This window comes from Salmo trutta, chromosome 14 (genome assembly GCF_901001165.1).
Source record: "Salmo trutta chromosome 14, fSalTru1.1, whole genome shotgun sequence".
In the NCBI taxonomy this organism is placed as follows: domain Eukaryota; kingdom Metazoa; phylum Chordata; class Actinopteri; order Salmoniformes; family Salmonidae; genus Salmo; species Salmo trutta.
The window spans coordinates 38,442,460-38,467,069 of record NC_042970.1 but is presented as its reverse complement, the minus strand read 5'-3'; the positions used below and the strand labels follow the sequence as shown (position 1 = coordinate 38,467,069).

The 24,610-nt window shown below is 43.2% G+C and overlaps 1 protein-coding gene across 1 annotated transcript; it reads left to right on the top strand.

The window, feature by feature from the left end:
* Positions 1-368: 368 nt before the first annotated feature.
* LOC115208031 (RNA-binding protein Musashi homolog 1) lies at positions 369-24,076 on the top strand. Its single transcript, XM_029775744.1, has 14 exons — positions 369-497; positions 989-1,029; positions 2,029-2,110; positions 2,263-2,347; positions 10,959-11,000; positions 11,667-11,759; positions 17,577-17,625; positions 18,684-18,766; positions 18,883-19,000; positions 19,431-19,511; positions 20,040-20,096; positions 20,880-20,936; positions 21,050-21,204; positions 21,538-24,076. The coding sequence occupies exons 1-14, from the start codon at positions 436-438 to the stop codon at positions 21,577-21,579; spliced, it is 1,047 nt and encodes a 348-aa protein (XP_029631604.1). The 5' UTR covers positions 369-435; the 3' UTR covers positions 21,580-24,076.
* Positions 24,077-24,610: the final 534 nt, after the last annotated feature.

The window sequence follows — 24,610 nt, the reverse complement described above, 5'->3', positions numbered from 1 at the left end:
TACTTAATTATAAGGAAAGACAGGGACCTTATTTTAGTAGGCCTATGCTGTCTACTAATAATTTATTCCTATTGAATAGACTTCCAGAAAACGTCCGCTATACACATCATTGTCCTAAAGCGGGGAAACGCTACAAGAGAGCGCCAAGAAGACGGTGTAGTGAGGGGCGGGAGTACCGGAAAAGCGAGGGAGAGGCGGGGCCTGCTTTTCTGTGTGCGTGTGTACGTGTATGTGTGTGTGTGTGTGTGTGTGTGCGTGTGTGTGTATGTGTGTGTGCGTGTGTGTGGGCGTGTGTGTGTGTGTTCGTGTGTGTTCGTGCGTGCGCGCACGGCGCTCTCTCGCCCCTCCTCCTCTAGACAAACCACCCCCCTCAGCCACTGAGTCTGCAACTCTCACTGCCTTTCCTCACCTCACAGTCGGGAACAGAGGAACGGAATGGATACAGAAGGGAGCCAAATCAGCCTGTCCTCCGTGGACAACTCCCCCCACGACCCCTGGTAAAGCTCCCACACCGTCTCACCTGCGTCTCGGCCTTACTTGCTTCCATATGTGAGATAACCGTGGAGTTTGGTTTGTGTGGAGCCCACCCGAGCGCGGAGACAAAAGACAAGCATGCTTGTTCTGATGTGCTCTACCTCTCCAATGCGGTCCGCTCAACCGTGTATTACTGCCGCTCAACCGCGCAGGATCTATCTCTTGTTTATTTCTCCGATTTTCTTTTGAGTAAGGAGATGGCTACGATTGCAACAACTTTTCCTTTCCATTAGGAGAGCACCGGCTGGTTTCAGTATCTTCTCGTAGGAATTATAACGGCCCGATTTGACCACTCGTGCCTTCACAACATGGCCGATTTTCTTTTTACTTTATTTATGTTATTTTGTAGGCCTATATATATCTATTAATTGTAGTTTGCTTTTAATCTCTGATGCCTGTTTTACGGGAATATGTTGTTCTACACCACTTACTCTCGCCTCTATCTCCCATTCAGCAAAATGTTCATCGGGGGTCTCAGTTGGCAGACAACACAAGGTGAGCTGTCCCGCGAGCGACTTTTCAAAGTCCCTGGATGCAAATATAATACCTACATAGACGTATAGTGTTATTATTACTCGCTTATATACTATTTATACAGTCATTAATCCCATTGTTTACTATGCGAAGCTTCCGGAAGTTTGTTTAAAAAAAAGACAGTTGATAGTTTAGCCTATATGCTGCCGAAATCAAAGCTTTCATTCAACGAGGATCAGTAGGCCTGGCCTACGCATGATTTAGACTGTATGCTCAGAGAGCCTAGACAATAAGCGATTAACGTTCTAAATTAGTATAAAATCATTTAGCTTTATTTTGAAATCATAGTATATTATTTGGGGGGTCTGTTACCCGATGTAACAACTTTTTTTTAATTTGAGATTTCATTGAAGCAGAACTTCGTTGCTTTTGCAATTCTTGGGGATGTTTTTTGTGTGTGTGATATCGCGGTGTCACGCTTGTTACAGCGTTAATAACGCCATTCATTCAAAAGAATACCGTTTGTCTAAAACTCAGTGTTTGTTAACTGTGTTGCCTATAGGTTGATGTAAAATTATAGGCTATATTCATCTTATTTGTATACCCTAAGCTATCGCAATTGTAAAGTAAACATTGTCGTCTCATCATATTATAGCCACGGACTATCAACCTAGGCAGAGTTTAATCTACCCTTCAGTGGCGGTTCTAGACCATTTCAACTGGGGGGGGGGGGGGGGGGGGGGGGGGGGGGGCAAGCTGGGGCCAGTTGTACTGTTAGAGGGGCCAGTTACATTAGACGTTATTGTTGTCATATCGTTTTATTCACTGCATTGCAGGCATTAGCAGGCAAAAGACCACCTTATCCTGTTGTCAATGAATGACGTCGCGACAGACCAACAACTCGCGGTCTTGCTCATTTGCGTTGTCTGTTTTCGTTTATCTAAATCAGTTCTTACAGTATACATTCAAAGGACATTTCGTCTTTGGAAAAGTGTTTGACCATATTTTTTTTGTTTATAGAGGGATTGAATGAATACTTCTGTAAATTCGGCGAGGTGAAGGAGTGTATGGTGATGCGAGATCCCGTTACGAAGAGATCGAGGTAAGGAGGCGTGCGCGCCTCAGCATCTCTATCATAGGCGCGCACTCATGGGTTTATTTTCTTTAAAAAGAACATGAATTTGCCGTCAGAGGTTGAGTTTTGTTGTCTCGGACTGTTATTATAATTCAATGTATTGTGCTTTCCCCCCCCAGGGGATTCGGGTTTGTAACATACATAGACCAGGCTGGTGTGGATAAAGTTTTGGCACAAAACAGACATGAGCTGGATTCTAAAACAGTAAGTTTATGCTTGCACCTAAATGCACAAGAAATATTATTGCATATGGGGAAATTGTTCACATGCTATATATAATAGTCCTAAATAATTTTGTTATGGCATACATCTATAACATTGTCTATATTTGATATGGATGCAGTTTTTCTTGGTAAGTCTTTTTTCTTCTGCCATGTTATGCCATAATGTTATACACCATGTGATGTATGAAAAGGTTGGGCCTGGTAGGAAAGTTTAGGAGAGTCTATGGCCGCCTCCCTCTCCTCCCCTCCCACCAAATCCTGGTTTAGGGTGCGTGACATGAAAGCGTTCTTTCTTGCTGTTCATCGCCATGATTACCTGGGGACCGAGACGGGGAGGAAGAGGCCTGGGCTCTCTCTCACACCAAAAAGAAAGAAGAGTGAAAAAAACGTTAGGGCTGTGAAACATATTAAAGAAGTTGGAGTTGTGCGCTTGTAAAACCGTTCAATTCAGTTTTAAGGGGGTCATCAAAAGTAAAGAACTGTTTAGATGAAGTTAATTCAACAACAAAAAAGTTGAACCTGAAGATTGGTGTCAACTAGTCCCTGAGTTCAGTCCCGGCATGGAATAACTTAAGAAGAAAAAAAAGAAAAACGTATAATTAGAATGTTGATTTGAATGGTAATGTCATTCTAATTCAATGCATAACACTGTAGTCTCTGAAGCATACTGGTGATGCTACATAGAGTAACATAATCGTTGATGAAGCTTACAGCATACAGCTTTGTCAGCCATGTGGGTGTGTCTCCATCCCCCAACCCCCTCAATACACACTCATATGTGCGCACACAGTACTGTTATACACACACACCGCCTGGCCCTGAAGGGACAACATTTGACAGTGAAAGGTGAGAGCGAGTGGGGGAGGATGTAGCATGGAAGGCTAGTTTGGTTACATGAAGCAGGTCTGTTGCCCTGGGTGAAATCAGTCACAGGGGATATTATGGTGACTCCACAGCCTTGTGGGACTTATGTCTCCATAACAACTCTCTTCTAGCATTTGAAGATGAATGCAGAATGTACTGCCACCAACAATGCAAAGTCAACCCATGGACAATAGCAACTAGGGCGATAACTTAGATAAGGGCAGTGGTTGTAGTGCGTTGTTTTACAGGTCCTTAATTGTATAGCATTGGACTTGAGTTTTTCAGTTACGATTAGTCTCTTAAATGTTGTTCCCGTTTTATGATCTAATAAAACCCCTAGGAGGACGTTTCAGAAAGGAGCAAATGCACTGATGTTATAGCTGCAATCTGGATTCTAGAGTAATTACAGTAAAATTGGTTTTACAGTGAACATATTGTCAGAACGTAGAAGTGTGTTTGTGAAGACATTGAGGTTGATTCCTACGGCTAAACCACTACTCCAAATGTATCACCTGTTCAAGACAAATACTGTTAAGTTAAATATCCTAGAAATAGATCGCACCATTTATATTTTCTTGTATACTTGACCAAGGTGGCAATGTGTTTTTTTTGTGTTTTACACTTCAGAGCTGGTTTGAAATCAGCAGAAGTAGGGTGTCGTGGCAATATATCTGTGGATCCTAGTTACAGTTGGCCTTGTATTGTCAGAAGTCTGATTCTTGAATATCTTATGAGGTAGGTGATCTTTGAGGACCTGGCCTCCACTATGTCGATGTGTGTGTACGCATGCATGTGTAAAGGTGTGATGGTCAATAAGTGTGTTAATGTGTCTGGATGATGTTTGAGAATGAGTCTGATGCTAATGCTAGGCTGTACGTGGGTGGGAGGAGGCCAAGCCTCTGGAATCACAGCATGGGACATCCTGAAACAAGGTTTTTGTGGCCGTGTTAAGGGTTGAATGGTCAACTAGGCAGGGACATCGTTTTTGATAAATACCATTGTTTTTTGATAGATTACAATATTTTGCTGCAGCTCACAGCGTTATGTTTGGTGTGCTGAAATAGTCCAGTGTGCTGCTTTTTTTTTTAAGTATTGGAAAAGCATAACATATAGTACGTCAATTGATAAATTATGGCACTGTGCACTCCATTTCATTGTTCCCAAATCCCTTTCTATCTCTCACTTTTTTCTCTTACATTTTTTTCCATTTCTCAGTGACTCTCACCTTCTCTCTCACAGACTATTCACATCTTTCAGTCTGTCCCCTTGTACCGTCTCTTCTCCTTTTTTCATTAACCTTTACCTTTCCAACAGTCTCCCTCCAAACCGTTTCTCTCTCTCTCCCTTGTCGATGGCTATTGTTTGACCAGCATGAGATGAGAAGGAGAGTGAAATTCCTTTCTGGAATTAATTTCATGCTCACCCCATGGAGGGTGAGAAAGAAACGGAGAGCGAGAGAAAGGACAAGGTAAATGAGAGGTTTTGGCAGTAGGAATTTGGGCCAAGTGTAAGCACTCTGAAAAGCGGCGACAAAATGCTTGACACAGTAAATACAAAGAGCTAGGGACAAACAGAAGAGTGGTGCTTTATTTTGACCAACTACATGATTATGAAAGTCTGTGTTACTGTTTGTAATGAGGATGGAAAATATAGCACTGTCTAATCATCTATAAGGCCAGGATGTCTGCGGATAAATCATATTTGATTAAATAAAATATACAGGGATGCCAAGGGGAGATTTGCGTGAAAATTTGAGTTACTCGCCCATATCTCAAGTTAGAGATCTCAGAAGCCAACATCTAGACAACTTTCATGTTGTTATTGACAATGCCAGTATTGACCAATGTATGCTTTTTTTATGAGCGGGGCAGATTGGTAATGTTGTTTGAGCATGAAGACAGAGTTCTACTTGTTTGGCTGCCTCAGAGGCCTTCACCACATGGCAGCAGTGTGATGTAGTGAATATGGCAGCAGTGTGATGTGGTGCTTCGTCTGGTCTAGAACAATCCAGGGTCGTGTTCATTAGGGCACGCAGCGGAAAATGTTTTTAGATATTTTGCAATGGAACATTTGTATTTCTTATTGGAATAGTCCAGGTAGTCCCTCCCTGTTTCAGTCAGTTTTCTTACATTTGGTTCCTAATGAACACGGCCCTGGTTCCATTTTGACTATGCAAAACAAATCTAGTCTATTACTAATAGACTTTATCACATCAAATCAGCGTCACTAGTACAAAGTGAGTTTGGATTGAATGGATTTCCTATCCACGTAGTCACATTCCAAACATACACAAATTATTTAGAATTGATCATATTTTTTGTTCTAGCCCAACATAGCCAATTCTACCAATCAGCTGATTGGGTATGTTCGTGTTGCTGCATTGAATATACCTCGCGAAGAGTGTGAGAAAGATCTTTGGTTACACTTATTATTTTGTTTGAAGGTCTGGTCATAACCTGCTCATTAATGTTATTACATGTACATAGTTAACCATTGCATTAGATTAATACATAATAATGTTGGTTATGCTTGAGGCAGATTACTGGCCTGTGTAATATTGCTTTATACATACATGTATTTACTTATTTTCATACAGAAAGTACCAGTCAAAAGTTTGGACACACCTACTCATTCAAGGGGTTTTCTTTATTTTTACTATTTTCTATGTTGTAGAATAATAGTGAAGACATCAAAACTACGAAATAACACATATGGAATCGTGTAGTAACCCAAAAAGTGTTTTAAAAAATCAAAATATTTTGCTTTTAGATTCCTCAAAGTAGCCACCCTTTGCTTTGATGACAGCTTTGCATACTCTTGGAATTCTCTCAACCAGCTTCACCTGGAATGCTTTTCTAACAGTCTTGAAGAAATTCCCACATATGCTGAGCACTTGTTGACTGCTTTTCCATCGCTCTGTGATCCAACTCATCCAAAACCATCTAAATTGGGTTGAGGTCGGGTGATTGTGGCGGCCAGGTCATCTGATGCAGCACTCCATCAATCTCCTTGGTCAAATAGCCCTTACACAGCCTGGAGGTGTGTTGGGTCATTGTCCTGTTGAAAAACAAATGATAGTCACACTAAACGCAAACCAGATGGAATGGCGTATCACTGCAGAATGTTGTGGTAGCCATGTTGCTTAAGTGTGCCTTGAATTCTGAATAAATCACAGACAGTGTCACCAGCAAAGCACCACCACACCTCCTCCTCCATGCTTCACGGTGGGAACCACACATGCGGAGATCATCCGTTCACCTACTCTACTCTGCATCTCACAAAGACACGGCGGTTGGAACCAAAAATATATTTGTTTAACTCATCAGACCAAAGGACAGATTTCCACCGGTCTAATGTACATTGTTTGTGTTTCTTGGTCCAAGCAAGTCTCTTCTTATTATTGTTATCCTTTAGTAGTGGTTTCTTTGCAGCAATTCGACCATGAAGGCCTGATTCACGCAGTCTCCTCTGAACAGTTGATGTTGATATGTGTCTGTTACTTGAACTCTGTGAAGCATTTATTTGGGCTGCAATTTCTGAGGCTGGTAACTCTAATAAACTTATCCTCTGTAGCAGAGGTAACTCTGGTTCTTCCTTTCCTGTGGCGGTCCTCATGAGAGCCAGTTTCATCATAGCGCTTGATGGTTTTTGCGACTGCAATTGAAACTTTCGGAGTTCTTGAAATGTTACATATTGACTGACCTTCATGTCTTAAAGTAATGATGGACTGTTGTTTCTCTTTGCTTATTTGAGCTGTTCTTGCCATAATATGGACTTGGTCTTTTACCAAATTGGGCTCTCTTCTGTATATCACCCCTACCTTGTCATAACACAATTGATTGGTTTAAACGCATTAAGAAGGAAAGAAATTCCGCTACTTAACTTTTAACAAGGCACACCTGTTAATTTAAATGCATTCCAGGTGATTACCTCATGAAGCTGGTTGAGAGAATGCCAAGAGTGTGCAAAGCTGTCATCAAGGCAAAGGGTGGCTACTTTGAAGAATCTGAAATATAAACAAAAAAAGTTTGTTTAACAATTTATTGGTTTCTACATGATTCCACATGTGTTATTTCATAGTTCTGATGTTTTCACTATTATTCTACAATGTAGAAAATAGTAAAAAATAAAGAAAAACCCTTGAATGAGTAGATGTGTCCAAACTTTTGTCTGGTACTGTACATGAATAGGTAGTTTACTGATGGTTAGCAATTATAGACCAGTTTAGTGAAACCACAGGCCTTGTTAACAGTGCTAGGCCTGTTTAAAGTTAGTTAGCAGCAATGCTAAATGGCTCACCGAGAATAATTATTTTTTTTCACAACGGAAAACTCATCACCAGACTCAGAGCAAGAATAGAGATTTAGCACGTCAACAAAACCCACACTTTGCAACGATTCAAATCTGATCATTGAATTTGACTGTTTGTCTGTTCACGGACTGAATATTGATTGGACTCCGTATGGGTTGGGAACTAGGTTAGCATTAGCGGTTAGCGCTGTCCCAGGTCATGGCTCTATGGAGATTAGCTCTCTGGTGCTGACGGGCAGAGGAGATGAGAGGGGGGTGGAGGAGAAGATGGAAAGGAAAAGCAAGAGAGAGTCCCAACCCTGGTCTGAACAGGTGTAGGATCTTAATTTGAGCCAGTTTGCTACAGCAGGAAAATAATCCTGCAGATTCAAAAAATCTGTCATGTTAATTCTAATTAATGGACATTTTTGTAGAGGTTGATACATTTTTCGTAAGAGAAAAAAAGTATTTTTAAACCTCAAATATACTACAAGTTTTACATTTCCTGCATTGCAGCAGGAAGGTTCCCCTTCAACAGGGTGATCAAATTAAGAAACTACATCTGTAATTAGTATGGATCTCAAAGGCACCTAATCGGATTGAAGGAAACAAACTGGATTGCGATTCCGAAGTATAGCCTCATCCCTGAGTGTGTACCTGCCCTCCTGAAGGAAGTGATAAGTCGCACACACGTACGTGCACACACACATTGGTTGTCCTAGCCAAGACTTTGTGTCGAGTAGGGGGCCTCATTAGTGGACTTCGTTAACTAATTACTCTGCAATTGTTCAGCTGTGCAGATTGACCCCAATGGCCCAGACCCAAATCAAAATGCCGTCCACATAGTGACATGCTAGCCTAGCTACCTTCCAAACTTCTTAGTACGGTTGCTTCTAAACAGGTGTATTTTATAAACTTTTGAATTAGGATAGGATAGAATAGCACACTTTCGTTAACTATTTGTGTGCGTTTGTGTTTTCCTGGCCACATTATTTTCATTGAGTGAATGTGTTAGTAAAAGCAGTGCATGTTGTGCGTGTGTGTGTTTTATGTGTTTAACCGCACGATGAGGGTGTGTGAGTGGGGAGTAGTTGGCCGAGCCCCTGTTCCTCGGCGGGTCCATCTGTTTTGTCCCCTTTTGTCCTGTTAATTAATGAAATCAGAGGGGCTGCCCGCTGGGCCAGGACTCCCTGCTCACAAATGGGCGGCCCACTTTCTCATGTGGAGTTTTTGTTTTAAAATGAATAGCCACTCTCTCTCTCCTCTCTCACTCTGTCTTTCCCCGTCTCCCTCGGTCTAGGCCTAGCTCCTTCTCTCTTTGCTTCTTTTTCGCCCTCTCCTTCACTTAATCAAACTCCTCTCTTTGATTTAGTTACGTCTTCACTATGTCTTCCTTTCTTGCTCATTCAATCTCTTCCCCCATCCCTTTTCCTTAAAAACCGCACATACACACAATGAAAATAATTTTTTTTTTTAAACGAAGGAAACCAAAAGTGTCGCCTAACAGAAGTGCTGTGAGAGTTTAATGTGAATGTTGTAAGATTACCATTTTTTTTCTGCTTCTCTGCTTTGCGACGCGAGGTGTTGGCGACCATGTGCTAATGATGATTTGTAATGCCTTCACTTTGCTTGTTTGTTTCAGTTTTAAACATGTCTGGATGGGTTTGGCAGTTTGAGGTGACTATCGGATGTAGTCTGGTCTTGTCTTAAACATAAACATCTAAACCAATAGGCTCTGGCTTGATGGGATCCTTCTCTGCTCTCTGAAACCCATCAGGGTTGTATGTCACAAAGCAGGATGTAACAAGTCAGCCGGCTAGCATTTATAAACACTCCGTTGTAACGATATTAACATCAGTTATTATGAAGAAAGAACGTTCGATATGAGCTACTAAAAGTCAGTTGTACCATTGCCGTTTTTTTAAGTCGTTCTTCGCGATCAAGGACATGCAGAGTTGTTTCTGAATATTTATGAACGTCAGCTGGCTCATTGCTCCTGGTTTGTGGAATACGCCCATTTGGGCTGAAGTAAAAGAGTAGCATGCTGAGTGTTCTATAGAGACCATAGTGTAGGCCTACGTTCACTGTACTATCTATACCTGTGCTCTTCTTCGTTGGACTACCGTCTGTTCTAAGTGCTGTAGATCTGTACCCCGTCGTTACTTTATAATGTGATGATACTTAACAGCATGGCATGATGTAGCCTATAGCGCTCTACTGTAGTAGTCAATACTTTGTCCAAAAAATACTTATTTAGGGGTGTTGGTCCTTGGCTCTTTGTTGTATTTTTCTATCTTTGTTTTACTGATTTCTGAGCAGTAGAGGGGACATGAGCGTGCATACACAGGAATATTTTGAAAATAAAATGCCACTTAACTATTGGGATGCTCGGGCTCTTGTTTGACCCAATAAGTGTCATTATAGACATATGTATTGCGTGACAAGGATGAGATAATCAGTTGAGTTCACGGTTTCGTCCCAGTGTTTGGAGTAAAACACGGGAACAGAATTTGAAAGGTGCCGGGTGCTTCACAACCGAGCTGCTGTGCCGCTCTCTGTAGTCACCTTCCTTCGTCAAGTCTGAAGCCAGCTGGAGAGGACAGTCCTCCTCTCCGTCTCTCCGCCGCGGGGAGAGGAGGAGTCTCTTCCGTCTCACTCAAACGGCAGCCATTGCCGCTCCTCAGCTTGTCACCATAAAATCGAATAAATAACATATGTCATTTTAGCAGATGCTTTTATCTAAAGCGACTTACAGTACAGTGAGTACATCGATTTTAGTATACACTATGTAACCCCAGCGGGAATCAAACCCACAACCCAGGCGTTGCTTGAGCCATGCTCATACCAACTGAGCCTCCAAGACCGCGGACCGTGATTTGACTAGAAAGACACGTGAGAAACCTGAGCCTTTATGCAAATCCTCCATGGCTTACGATGCTGTGCACAGAAGCTTTTTTCTCCAGTCAGAATTACAGCGCCTGTGAATATCAGTGTCGACATGAGTCTATTCATTGATATACTGTATGAATTTAAAGTGTTGTTGTGTTGCAATTATACAGCGGTATGCTAGCCTGGTCCCAGATCTGTTTATGCTGTCTTTTTAACTCATATAGCCTGACCATAGGACTTGGCAAGACAGAACAAACAGATCTGGGACCAGGCTAGTGGTATGTAGTCTGCCACTGCATTGGAGAAAGTAATATGTCTCCAGTGTATCACAGGTTTGGGGGCTGTCATAGAAATGGAATGTAATACCTCTCAAATACCGGAAAAGTTTGTATCCTTAAAGTTTGTGGTCCATTGAACTGTGAGTCACTATTACTCGTGAGTGGTAGTATGGTCTCCAAATGTTTTTGTCCACCAGTTTCTAACTCTCTCTCTCTCTCTCTCTCTCTCTCTCTCTCTCTCACTCTCTGTCTCCCCCCCTCTCTCTCCAGATTGATCCCAAGGTGGCATTTCCTCGTAGAGCCCAACCCAAGGTGAGTTCTTATCCTTAATGGGGTTTACCCCTGGAGGCCAAGGTGACGTCACAGCCGTCATGTCCTATCACGGGAGACCCGCCTGCCGCACCAGATTTAGGGCAACAAGGGCAGCAATCCCCCCCACCCCACCCTCAGCCGACTTCTATACGACCCCTATACATAAGGGGGGGGGGGGGGGCTCTGCCAGCCTAAAGACACACATACACGCATATATACGCACACAGTCTTAATATTAAGTCTTCCTGCAGAGTCACATTTTGTATTTGCATTGGAATAAATTGTCTTATTTCTGTACTATGTGGTTCCGAGTGTCTGGCAACCCCCTCCCTAGTGGTGCAGGGGTCTAAGGCACTGCATCGCAGTGCTAGAGGTGTCACTACAGACCCGGGTTCGATCCCGGGCTGTATTACAACTGCCCGTGATTTTGAGTCCCATAGGGCGCCGCACAATTGGCCCAGGTTAGGGGAGGGTTTGGCCGGGTGGGCTTTACAAGTAGGCCATCATTGTAAATAATAATTTGTTCTTAACTGACTTGCCTAGTTAAATAAAGGTTAAATAAAAAAGAATACATATATTTGTACTGCTTAACAGTACTATCTTAAGTCATCTAGCCTTTTCAATGTGTTGTTAATGATAGTGTGTACTCTTCCTCTGTGTTGTTAGTTGGTGACCAGGACAAAGAAGATCTTTGTGGGAGGCCTCTCAGTGAACACAACCATCGAAGACGTCAAGCAGTACTTTGACCAGTTTGGAAAGGTAAATGATGCACTGTGTTCAGACACGTTTGTTGACATGCTGTTGCTGCAAATGACATTACATGTACTCTATATCTTGAATCGGGAGCTGTTCTCCATTTTGCCACGATCAACTTCAGACAACGTTTCTCTAAGTGCCCTCTGTTTTTTTCATTCAATGTCCCCTCATGTTTTCTCAGCCTATTTGTCTCCCTGTTTCTCTCTCTCTTTTTTCTCTCTGTTTCTCTCATTCCACATTTGGGTAAGAGACACAGTAAGCGTGGCTAATTTCAGGGAAGAGTTGAAAGGGGTGAAGGAGAAGAGGGAAAGAGGGAGGGAACACAACAGCGTTAGTTGTAATCGATATTAGCATTTCTGTCTTCCATTTTGCTCCCGTCGCTGTTGTTTGAGTTGCTTCGTCTGTTCCATTTTTCTTCAAGCCAGTTAAGCCTATTTGAATGAAATGCAGTGAAAGGCAAACGCATGCTGGGATGACAGAGGGATGGCTTAAAAGAGAGAAAGAGGCAAGGGGGGAGAAAGAGGGGTGAAGAGAGTGAAGAGGCACCTCCTGGAGAGAGCGAGAGAGGTGTACTCGGAAGGGAAGTGTTTTCAAACTGCAGGAGAGGAGAGGAATGCATGAGAATGAGAAGAACCAACTCGTAGAACTGCGAAGGGGGGGGGGGGGGGGGGGGGGAATGTGATGGCGGAAGAAAAAGTATTGTAACGGGATGAAGATCTGAACTGACCCCCCAAAAAGTTGACAAACTGTCTGGAATCAATGGGAAAAGGAAAATAGGAGGTTTTTTTTCTTCAAGCGAGAGGTATTAGGGAGAGAACGAGTGAAGAAGTTTGACCTAGAAGAGAGGTGTAGTTAGGGAGGGAGGACATTGGCGAAGGGGAGGAGGAGGAGGAGGAGGGGGGGTCTCTAATTCTGAACTAATCTAATGCAACAGCTGCTCTTGCCACAAGATCCCCCCCTGCACACACACAACCAACCTCAGTTCGTTGTCCTCCCCCCCCATCCCAAAACACACTCTTATCCACTGCATCCTTCTCAGCCTGTTGCCTTGGTGACCTGCTTTTAGCCTTTGTCCCTTGGTAATTTAGCAATCTACGTCCCAAAAAAAAAATTATATATAATGTGTGTGAGGCTTATACACATAAACACAAACGCACATACTGGTCGGGCAGTCACACAGGTCTAACATTCACCGACATTCCTGACTGTCTTGAGCAGCAGTGGACAGAGAACGTTCTAGAAAGACAGAATCACCATCCCCTTAATGGGACTTGATGATGTCACTTTGAGGGCGGAGAGAGGAAGAAACCGTTGGGTGTAAGAGAAGGAGTGGAAAAGGGTTAGAGGAAAGCGTTCTGATGGAGGCTTGGATCTTGTGAAGTATCAACCCCCCAACATAGGAGATGCTTGGGCCAAATTATATCATTGCAGATTTCCACATTGCGCTTCCAGCATTTGATTTCCACAGCAGAGTGTCTTGGAGAGAGTTTGTCACTTGATTTAGAAATGGGCAGTCTCGTGAAATCATCCGGCACACACACACACGCGCACACACACACACACTCGCACACACACACACACACAGAACTGACGATTTCTTACCATTTTGTTTTGTTCACTTCAAAATCAGATTAGCATTCTGTGAGCATTTGGGCTTAAATGGGCATCAATGTCAGTCTAGTGCAAAACGATAGCCTTTTTTTCTTTGGTGTGATTGACCAACCGGATGTAACCGTACACGGGTTCCTCAAACGAGCTGATCCCACCGCTCACCGGCGGCCATGTTTGTCTGGGAAGCAGGTCAGTATCCCACAGAGACAAGTCTCGATTTACGCCCCCGCCGTGCCCGGCCAGAGGTCCGCTGTGCTCCCCTGCACTCTATCCCGACGTTCCCACTATCCTTTCCCCAGCCCTGCTCTCCCAAACAGTACTGGGAAGCCATTGGATAACACCCTGCCTCAAAGTACAGTGTAAAAACACAGCAGTGGTGCTTCACTTCGAAGAGTCAACAAACTATAGGCCTATCTTCATCCTTCCAAAATGGATGAAAAGAGGGATGGGGAGGGAGAGATAGAGGGGTGGATAGGACAGAAAGGAACAAGTTGGGCTCCAGTCAGCCATGTGAGTTGGCGATTAGAGGGCTTCACTGGACACTTTGTCTGCCGGCCTGTTTGGAGAGATGGGTGGAGAGAGGGAGGGAAAGAGAGGGAGGGAAAGAGAGGGAGGGAAAGAGAGCGAAGGAAGAGTTAAACAGAGGTGAGAGAGGAAGACGGTTGAGGTGAATTAGACACTGACTGTGTTTGGGTGTTTGAACTGAGGGATTGAAGCCCACATGTTCATTGCAAATAGGTCACGGTTTCTACTGTCTCGTAGCCAACGTAGCAGCAAACAGTGAACAGAGTTTTCTCCGCTGGATGTTTACAAAGGGCTGCAAAAATATTATTGGTTTGTCCAGTTTCTTTGAAATTGACAGTAAGAGAACATTCCTGGATACAGAACATTCTGTGTGGAAAAAGTTGTCTGTCTGTACATTTCCAGCAGCTCTCTGAAACCATTCCCAGAAAGTTCTGTGACTGAAAATGTTCTCAGAATGTTCCTGAAAAGCTCCCTGTCAGTTTTTACGAAATGAGACTGTTATGTGACGTGCTGTAAAGGTCCTGGGCAGTGAGTGTGAGCCGCGCTGAGGTAAATACAAGACGCTATAGTTCAGCCAGATTGTATTACACTTCTCTGGACACAGTGGACAACAGGTTGTTTCCCTGCTGATTGTGTCGAGGAGGCTCTGTAACAGTAGGTCTAACACTTCCCACTGGGCACACACTGGTTGAATCAAAGTTGTTTCCACATCGTGGCAATTAAATTACGTTGAACCAACGTGGAATAGACATTGATTTGACGTTTGTGCCCAGTAGATTTTGTTTTTAAGCACTGAAGACAATAAAGCTCACGTACTTCAAGATGTTAGCTAGCAAGTGAATTAGAATAAATCACAGTTAGCCATCCTCACTGAACACGGCTAAAGGTGACTGTTTTGTGTTCACACCTTCATGTGTCAGCCTAATACTAACGAATAGTTAGCGTCTAGAATAAGTAGCGCTAATGCTAACTGGAGTCTACTTGCCTACTTGACCATGTAACACAACACTTATGATAACATGTCTTTGGTGCTGCAGCTGTCCACTTACTCTCCCTGTCCCGACTTTGCTGTGTCATTGGCTTGGAGGACCGGAAGGGTGAAGAGTGGGAGGGGGGAGATAAAAACTGAATGAAGGACAGAGGGTAGACTGGGGGGGGGGTGTGGGCTGTATGTTTGTGTGTGTGAGAGAGAGAGAGCGAGAGAGAGATCATAGCGGGATCATAGCTCTGTTGGACTAACGGGTCTCCAACCCTGACCTTTTCTATATTCCATGCACACACGCAGTGACACACACACTCACTAGCACAGCTTGTGTAAACTTTGTTTTTTAGATCATTCAAATAAACAAAATATATTGCCAGTGGTGGAAAAAGTACCCAACTGTCATACTTGAGTAAAAGTAAGGATACCTTAATAGAAAATGACAAGTAAAAGTCATTTTCTATTAAACCCTACTTGAGTAAAAGTCTAAAAGTATTTGGTTTTAAATATAATTAAGTATCAAAAGTAAATGTAATTGCTAAAATATACTTAAGTATCAAAAGTAAAAGTTTAAAAAATTTCAAATTCCTTATAATAAGCAAACCAGACGACAGCATTTTCTGGTTTTTATTTTATTTACGGCTAGCCAGGGGCACACTCCAACACTCTCACTGTTTCGGGAGTCCGCCAGATCAGAGGCAGTAGGGAAGACCCGGGATGTTCTCTTGATAAGTGTATGAATTAGACCATTTTCCTATCCTGCTAAGCATTCAAAATGTAACAAGTACTTATGGGTGTCAGTGAAAATAGAAATAGTAAAGTAAAGTACAGATACCCCCAAAAACGACTTAAGTAGTACTTTCAAGTATTTTTACTTAAGTACTTTAGTACTTTAGTTATATGTACTGCTTTCATTATGACACCATCAGATGATCTCAAAGGTTAAACATCAAGCTGGAGTCCAGAGCTTTCCTCCACTCACATTTCACCCTGTGTTAAGTTTCATTACGCCGATAGGTAATGAAAATAGGAATGCAGTCATGCTGTGTGTCTTAAGCAATAGTTATACTGATGATGTCTCTCACTGGCAGAACATGGAGTAGTTTCCCAGTTCCTCTATTAGAGGAGTTTGTGCTAACTTTCTTACCAGCAAAGGAGAGTAATGAGGGGATGTGGTCAGCATGAATAGGGCTGCTGGGAGAAGAGCGGGAGAAAAAGAAAAAAAAACGGAGGGAAAGGACGAATGAAAGGGGTGCGTGTTGACAAAGCCCCCACTTCTCTTTGTTCTCTCTCTCTCTCTCTCTCTCTCTCTCTCTCTCTCTCTCTCTCCCTGCCTCTCCTTCTGTCTGTCTTTCTGTCCATCCAACCCTCACTCTCTCTCTCCCCCAAACTCTTTTTATCCTTTTCACTCTCGACCCGCTCTTTCGTATGCACCAGTCCCCCTCCCATCCTTATTCTGTCCTGAACTATCTCTCGTCTCCTCTCTTTTCTGCGTCGCCACGCAAAATTCATTTTCTCTCCCTCTAGTAAGCCCTTTTTCAACTTTGTCTCTCTCTCTCAATTCACCCTTTCTCTCTCTCTCGTTCTCTCTGTAGTTCTATTCATAGTGAGAGTAGTGAGAGGAGGGTAAATTCTCCTAATTGAAATGATTTCCAGGGTCTCCATGGGAATAGTAAACTTTGTGGAGAGGAGAACAAAGAGCTAGAGACAGGACACAAAAGCTTACCCCCCCTCTACCAAACATACACTGAGGGCACAAAACATTAGGAACACCTGCTCTTTCCATGACATAGACTGACCAGGTGAATCCAGGTGAAAGCTACGATCCCTTATTTATGTCACTTGTTAAATCCACTTCAATCAGTGTAGATGAAGGGGAGGGTTAAAGACTGATTTTTAAGCCTTGAGACAATTGAGACATGGATTGTGTATGTGTGTCATTCAGAGGGTGAATGGGCAAGACAAAAGATTTAAGTGCCTTTGAACGGGGTATGGTAGTAGCTGCCAGGCACACCGGTTTGAGTCAAGAACTGCAACGCTGCTGGGTTTTTTACACTTCACAGTTCCCGTGTGTATCAAGAATGGTCCACCACCCTAAGGACATCCAGCCAACTTGATACAGCATTGGAGTCAACATTGGCCAGCATCTCTATGGAACACTTTCGACACCTTGTAGAGTCCATGCCCCGACAAATTGAGGCTGTTCTGAGGGCAAAAGGGGGTGAAACTCAATATTAGGAAGGTGTTCCTCATGTTTTGTTAACTCAGTGTATATATATATATATATATATATATATATATTACTCTCACTCTCTCTCTGTGTATATATATATATATTTACATAGAGAGTGCGAGAGAGAGAGAGAAAATATTCACTCCTAGAACTTGGGGAGTGAGACACTGTTAACTTTCCAGAGAAAGAACGACTACCTCTTCTTTCTCCCCTTTTCTCTCCCACGCTCTTTTTCCTCTCCCCTGTACCCCCTTCTTTCTCTCCTCCTCCTTTGTCACCTGTCACCCCCCTCGTTCCCTTCCTCTTTCTCCATCTGTTAGCCCCCTCTCCTCTCTTGCTCCAAAGCACAGGACCTGAAGGAGGGACAATGAAGCCCCATGCTGTGTAATGGCCTGTGTGTGTTTGTCCAAGCTCATCTCTCTCTGTCTCTCTCTCTACCTCTCTCGATCTCTCTCTCTCTCTCTCATAGGTCGATGACGCCATGCTCATGTTCGACAAAACCACCAACAGACACAGAGGTATTGCCTCGAAACACCAGCCGACACACACTCACACACACACACACACACACACACACACACACACACACACAAACAAAATTCATTGTGATAATCGTCTCTCAGATCAGTTGGCAGACCACACTAGCTGGTTTGTTGGTCCAAAAGTAAACCTCTTGCATTGTGAAGGTCTTGAAGAGCCTGATCCTTGGTTCAGCCACACATGGAATGGCAGCATAGCACACATTGATTAGTAGTGTAAATAATGTTATGCGGAAACAAATAACACACACCTTAACACACATTATCAGACTCTCACACATTGTTTAGATAAACACACGCTCATGCTGATGCACAGTATTTTAATGTGCGGGAGCTGTACTGGGCTGACCTGGTAGTTGTTGGAACCTTGCTGGAAAGGACAATGTGAAAACAAAGTATCTGAGCCAACGGAGTACAGTTCATGTCGGCCCTATAGTGGGAATCAGTCAGGGAGGAACGAGTAAAGGAAGGCGAGAAGGGTTAATTGGTCAGCTCGTTTAATCGGGGCTCAGGCTAAAACCTTAGCTAATACTCTACCCCATCCCCCTTTACCACGACGACAGATTGACAGTTAGGGCACGCAAACCCGGCTAAATCCCCTCACAGCCTTTTGAGGTGTGGGGGAGGGAAGGGAGAAGGAACATGTAATGGAGTAGGGGGAGAAAGGGGGAGAGACCAGGTGAGTCTCAATACTTTGATGGAGTCTCTGCTACCTTTATCTTCTGTCACCTGAAAGGGATTGAATAGATGAAAGCAATTTTTTTTTAATATAATATAATTTGAGGGAGAGAAGGATGGGGGAAAGAAGTGTACAGGATATGAGGATAGGAAAGAGGACAAAGTGAGTATTAAACGTGGGCTGTGTCCCAATCATTTGTTTCGTTCCTCGCCTCCTTCCCTCATCTCCTTTTCTTCCTTGGTGACCCCTAACCTGGAAGAACTGGACATGTGAAGTCATGATTGCATTCAGTTTAATAGAAATGGAAACAAAGGGCCGTAGTGGAAGGTAAAGCGGTCTGTGTTCCTCTGTCCCTCAGGTTTCGGCTTTGTGACCTTCGAGAATGAAGACATGGTGGAGAAAGTGTGTGAGATCCATTTCCACGAAATCAACAACAAAATGGTATGTAGGCAGGCAGTGTGTGAATGTGTATGTGCGAATGTGTGTGTCAGTGTTGTTAGTGAAGAGTGTGGGTGTCTATGTGCAGAATATTTCAAACCAATTGCATTCCACTCCAGGTGGAGTGCAAGAAAGCCCAGCCCAAGGAAGTGATGTCACCGACGGGTACGGCTCGAGGTCGTGCCAGGGTGATGCCCTACGGCATGGACGCCTTCATGCTGGGGATCGGCATGCTGGGTAAGAACAATAACACTGTCATTTAGCTGCCTCTAAACACTCTGGAACCATAATAAAGCCTCTCAGAGTAAGGGTGCTGATCTAGGATCAGTTTGGCCTTTTTAACAATGACTATGATCTACAGTATATAACAGGGAGACCCACTCAGAGACGCTTTATGAATTCGTGGCCAGTACTGGAGAGCAGGGCTAAAGAGATGGGAGGAGATGTAGAGGGGGATGTGCTTCAGTGGGATTCAAGTAGGCTATGGCCCGCAGTGAAGTCATAGTATCTTGCTCCACCTACAGGTCAGTTATGGCAACAGCATGGTACTGAGTTATGGTGCTAGTTGCTACATGCTACATGAGGTCTAATATGAATGAAATAGCATCATCTCCTTCAACCGTGTTCAGCCGTATCCCGATGGCTATTTATTTGTCTCTCTTCACAGGCTACCCAGGCTTCCAAGCAGCTACGTACGCTAGCCGTGGCTACCCTAGCATCACGCCTGGATACACCTACCAGTTCCCTGGTATATGAGCATCGCTCTCTCTGTCACACTTATGTAGAGTATGAGTTACAGACGTACAGGCGACTTGAGTCTGTTAATTATCCGAAGAACTGGCTAGGTCTGACAACAGAAACAATGCATTGGCCTAGTGATCATGTCAGATACATACTGACGTTAGTTTTACGTTAGGTGCCAAACACACAGACATGCCTACACTTTTTACTCCCATGTATAAACGCATATGGCAGAGTCTGGCTGCTTGTAGAGTTCAGAGAGTTGTATTTTGGTTTTGACGTCCTGCTCCTCTCCCCAGGCTTTTCTCTACTTCCCCTCCCCTCTCACGTTCGACTCTGACCTCACTGCTCCTCCTTTCTCTCCTTTCCCCCTACCACCCTTCTCCCCTGTAGTCTCTCATACCCATTCTAAATTGCTTGCTTGTGTGTGCACATGTTCATGTATGTGTGTGTGTGTGTATGTGTGTGTGTGAGTCGATTGGCACGTGGATGGTGTTGGTATTAAAAAAGCGCTTTCTTGACATTTCTGTTCTAGAATTCCATTTAGAGAGGACCACCCTCCTGACATCATCCCACCCATCTGAGCTCACAGGTCAGTCACTCCTCTAAGATCTACAGGTCGCTCACAATCTCTGCCTTTATTAGGCAACATCGCCAACCTGTGGTGGAATGGTGTAATGGCCCTCCTTTTTCCAATCTGGAAGGGTTCGATCCTAACTTTGATTTAAAAAATAAAATAAAATTGATGAATCATGGAATTGACCTGAACAATGTTACGCTTGGATATTTTGGGCACGGTTTCACCATCTTTAAAACTGTAAACTACCGGCCTACCGAGTGGCGCAACGGTCTAAGGCACTGCATCGCAGTGCTAGAGGCGTCACTACAGACCCAGGTTCGATCCCGGCCTGTATCACAACCGGCTGTGAATGGGAGTCCAATAGGGTATTGTGCAATTGGCCCAGTGTCGTACGGGTTAGGGGAGGGTTTGGTTGTGGGGGCTTTACTCGGCTCATCGCGCTCTAGCGACTCCTTGTGGCAGGCTGGGTGCCTGCAGGCTAACGTCAGGTGAACGGTGTTTCCGCTGACACTGGTGCGGCTGGCTTCTGGCTTAAGCGGGCGTGTGTTAAAATGCATGGTTAGGCAGATCATGTTTCGGAAGACGCATGACTTGACCTTAACCTCCCGAGCCCGTTGGGGAGTTGCAGTGATGAGTCAAGATTGAAATTGGGCAGAAAAAAAACGAGAAATTACCTACCAATGAAATGTTTGCCGAACTTAATTTACACACTGGCAAACACTGTTTTGTAAGGTGACGTACTGGTATAAGTAAAAGAAGACATCTGAAATTGTCCCTCTCTCCTCTGTCCCTTAGCCATTCCACTGTCAGCCTACGGACCAATGGCAGCGGCAGCAGCGGCGGCTATGAGAGGTAGATCATTCTCCTTCATCATTCTGTCTGTCAATTGTCTATGTGTATGTGACTGACTGATTGACTGTCTCTCTCTCTCTCGCTCTGTCTCTCTCCATCTTTCTCGCTCTCAGGTTCCACCCAGTCACGTAACGCAGGCTACCTGGGCACCAGCAGCCCTGGGCCAATGGCTGACCTGTATGCGGCAGCCAGTCAGGACTCAGCACTCAGCAGCTATCTCAGCGCAGCCAGTCCTGGCCCCAACTCAGGATTCGGCCACGGTCTCGGGGTACGTCACTATCATGTTTCACAACGGAAATTTGAGTAGTCTCTCCCAGCTTTAGTCTGTTGTCTTCCTTTTGGTGCCTAATGAATATGACCCATGGTTGGAATATCGTGAAGAGGGATCTATAAGAGTCAGCTAAAGGAGCCCGCTATGTGGCATGTATCTGATGCTAGGGGAAACCAGGGATTTGCTTACCAGTTTTTAATATGGAAGTGTAAATTATATAATGACAAATCAATAAAATGTTGCCAATTTTGTAAACCATATCCTTTCTTCATTTCAAACTATCTACCAGCTGCTCTGTCTCTAATAGTCAGTGTGTCTTTTTTTTCCCAGGGTCCTCTTATCGCTACTGCCTTCACCAACGGTTACCACTGAGCAGATTTAGAAAATCACCAGGCACGGGAGGAGGTCCCTTCTGCTGACAAGCCAATCAAACTGCTGTGTGCCTACCCATGGCACAATCCGATTGGCGGCCACAGTTCAAACCCCCCACCCCCTGGCTCCCCCTGATTCCACCCACTGACTGAAGATCTTTTTTTTTTTTTTTACTTCTGTATCCTGTTTTCCTGTACTAATATCACTCCCTCTTCTCAATCCCTTGTTTCCCCTACCCTTTACCTTCACGTAGGTTTATTTAATTAGATCCCAATGCTGTTTCTTTTTTTTTTTTAATATCGCTGTGGCAGAAAATAAGTGAGAAAATAACGTTTGTGGGTTACGCTCAAGGCAAACACACAGATTCTGTCAGATTTGTTTTGCTTTATATTTGAGGATTTTTTTTATTTAATCGCAATGTTTTGATGTATTGTCTGTTCCGTTGACCTCCCTTTAATGTGTTGCTGAGGTGAGATGGAGGAGGAGGGAGGATTAGAGAGAGATGAACTGGTGTGTGGGATGGGTCTCCTTGTCAAAAAGGGGTACCTAACCCCTTTAAACAGAGGAAGAACAAAGAAATGATGTCATTTCCATTTTTAACAAACGTGTCACAGAAAACATGAAAAGAAAACTAAAATGTATATTTTGATAGTTTTTAAAACAAAACATTTGTAATATTGTTATTAATATTGAACGCAATGATAATAATGATGATAAATCGGTTAGATCTTTTCTTCCGTAATTGGTTTTGAAAGGAATGTTTTATTTTCTTCCTGTAAAATATTGTATATAGATTTTGAGGGGAGGGTGGTGTAGGGGAGGAGGGGGGGTGTTGAACTTTGATCGGCAGGCGGAGTTACTATTAATCGTTCGGCGCCAATTTAACTGGAAGTCTGCTTAACTACTACAACAAACCTGTTGTACAGTGGCAGGTCATGTTCTATTTGAAAGTGGCTATCCCCTCAGCATTTGTTTGGTGTTTAGGCCAACAACATGCATTAGCAGGGTTGAAGACTAGATGATATTTGTAAATAAGACGAAATGATAAGACCCTTTTCATTCGAAATTGGTATCAAAAAGAGAACATGCTTGAATTCTCACACAGTTGAGTCCTTTTCCCTTTCATTTGGTTTCATACTGTGAACATGCCAGTAACTGATTTCTGCTGAATTGGACCCCGTAAAGGCACGGTCTTACCAAGTGACATAACCATAGAAATATAGTTACTTGAATGGGGGTCCCTGTTCTAGTCATTTTATTTCTATGGACATGACATCCATGTATCCCTGACAGATAAGGAAAAACTGAAGTGAGGCCCTGAGGATTTTTAATTGGCTATGGTGAGGGTGCATGGTCGGGGTTAAGAGGGATTGGCTGGGATTTAATACAACGTTTTGGGGGGGGAAAGTATATATATTTTTGCTCTATTTTCCTTCATTATGTTTTATTTTGTTTCTTGTTTCTTTCTTGCTGTTATATGTACGGTCATACGGACCGTAGAAACAAATGAAGGACATATTTAACAAAGCAATTGACTCTTTAAAAAAACGGTTACATCATGGTTGTATTTGTCCTCTGATGACCTTAGAAGGTGATTGTGTCATTATGTGTGAAGGTGTGTTTGTTTGTGTGTGATGTGTGCGCGCACAATAGTGAGCTGACGTATGGAATTAGCTAGATTCGAAAGTTGACATGACATGCATTTTTTTGACTGCCATTTTGGTACTGAAATGTTTGGCTGCTTCCATTTTGGTCTAACACCACGTATCCTATGTGTCCTTTCAGATCTAGGGACTAGGGGCTAGGTAAACTGAAATGGAACGCAGCCTCTGTCCCAGTCAGTGCAGAAAAGAGGTATACACAGACCAGTAGCTGGAATGGAGGAGGAGACATAGTGGAATTGTCCCTTTTCTTTTGACAGAGCTATTTCAATGAAAATCAAATGAATTTTGTTGATGTTCCACAAAGTCTTCCACTAAACATGAACAGGAATCTCGCATTTTATACTGGCTAGCACTGCCCTTCTCGAACTGGCTGGGGCACTACACAAAACTACTGCTGGACACGAACACTGTAACTTTTTAACTTACAAAAAGCAATACGTAATTTTTATTTTAGGAATATTAATACTACTATTAATGGCAATGGGAGTATGGATAATTCCATGGCATTAAGACTTTTTTTCAGAACAAAAAGGAAATTATATTTTTCTCTTGTCCGATATCGTTCCCGGTGCACAATAATGATTCAGTGATTTTTAAGATGCTGGTGTTTTTTGTTTGTTTATGTTGACGCTTTCTTCAGGGTCGGAAAAGGGGCAAGGCCTTGGTTGTTAAAGCTCCAACTCCAAGGTCTTGACCAACACTGTAACTAAACTTTTATTTGGACTGTTCCCCACCCGCTTTATCTTATTGTATTTCTTTTTTTTTCTTTCTTTTTTTTCTCCTCTGGAAATGTCCATTTTAAAATTCCTAATAAATTATTTTAAAGCATTCCACTGAGATTGTGGTTCTGTTTTTTTTTTTTTACTCCTACAATTTCTTAGGCCCAGCGGAAAATCGAATTAACATAATACAAAAATCCCAATTAAAATCAGTCTGTTTAAGCTGGAGATATCTGGGCTGCGTCTCAATCCACCACATCTGCCGTTTTAGCCCTTCCGCATCTGTGGTCAAAGGTGGCAGAGCTAGAGCAGTGTTTGTCAGACCATGAGACATCCTGAAAATTGGTTTTCTCACAAAAACGTCTGTAGCGTCCGAACGGTTTGGCCTACCTCTATATTGAAAGATGAGACACTCAAACATGATGGCATGTTCCGTTTTGCTCTAGGATGCCCACAAGCCTCACAAGACTCTTCTGAAGGTCCCGGTACCATTTAAAAAATAATGGAAGTATATATATGGAGATAGTTTAGTGCCTAAAATAAGGGGATAAATCCATTAAAGAATTAAATTAAAATGGTTTCCTGGGCACAGATTCACAAAGACTTCTTATGAAGAAATGTATTCTTAACTGATAACTATAGACTTAA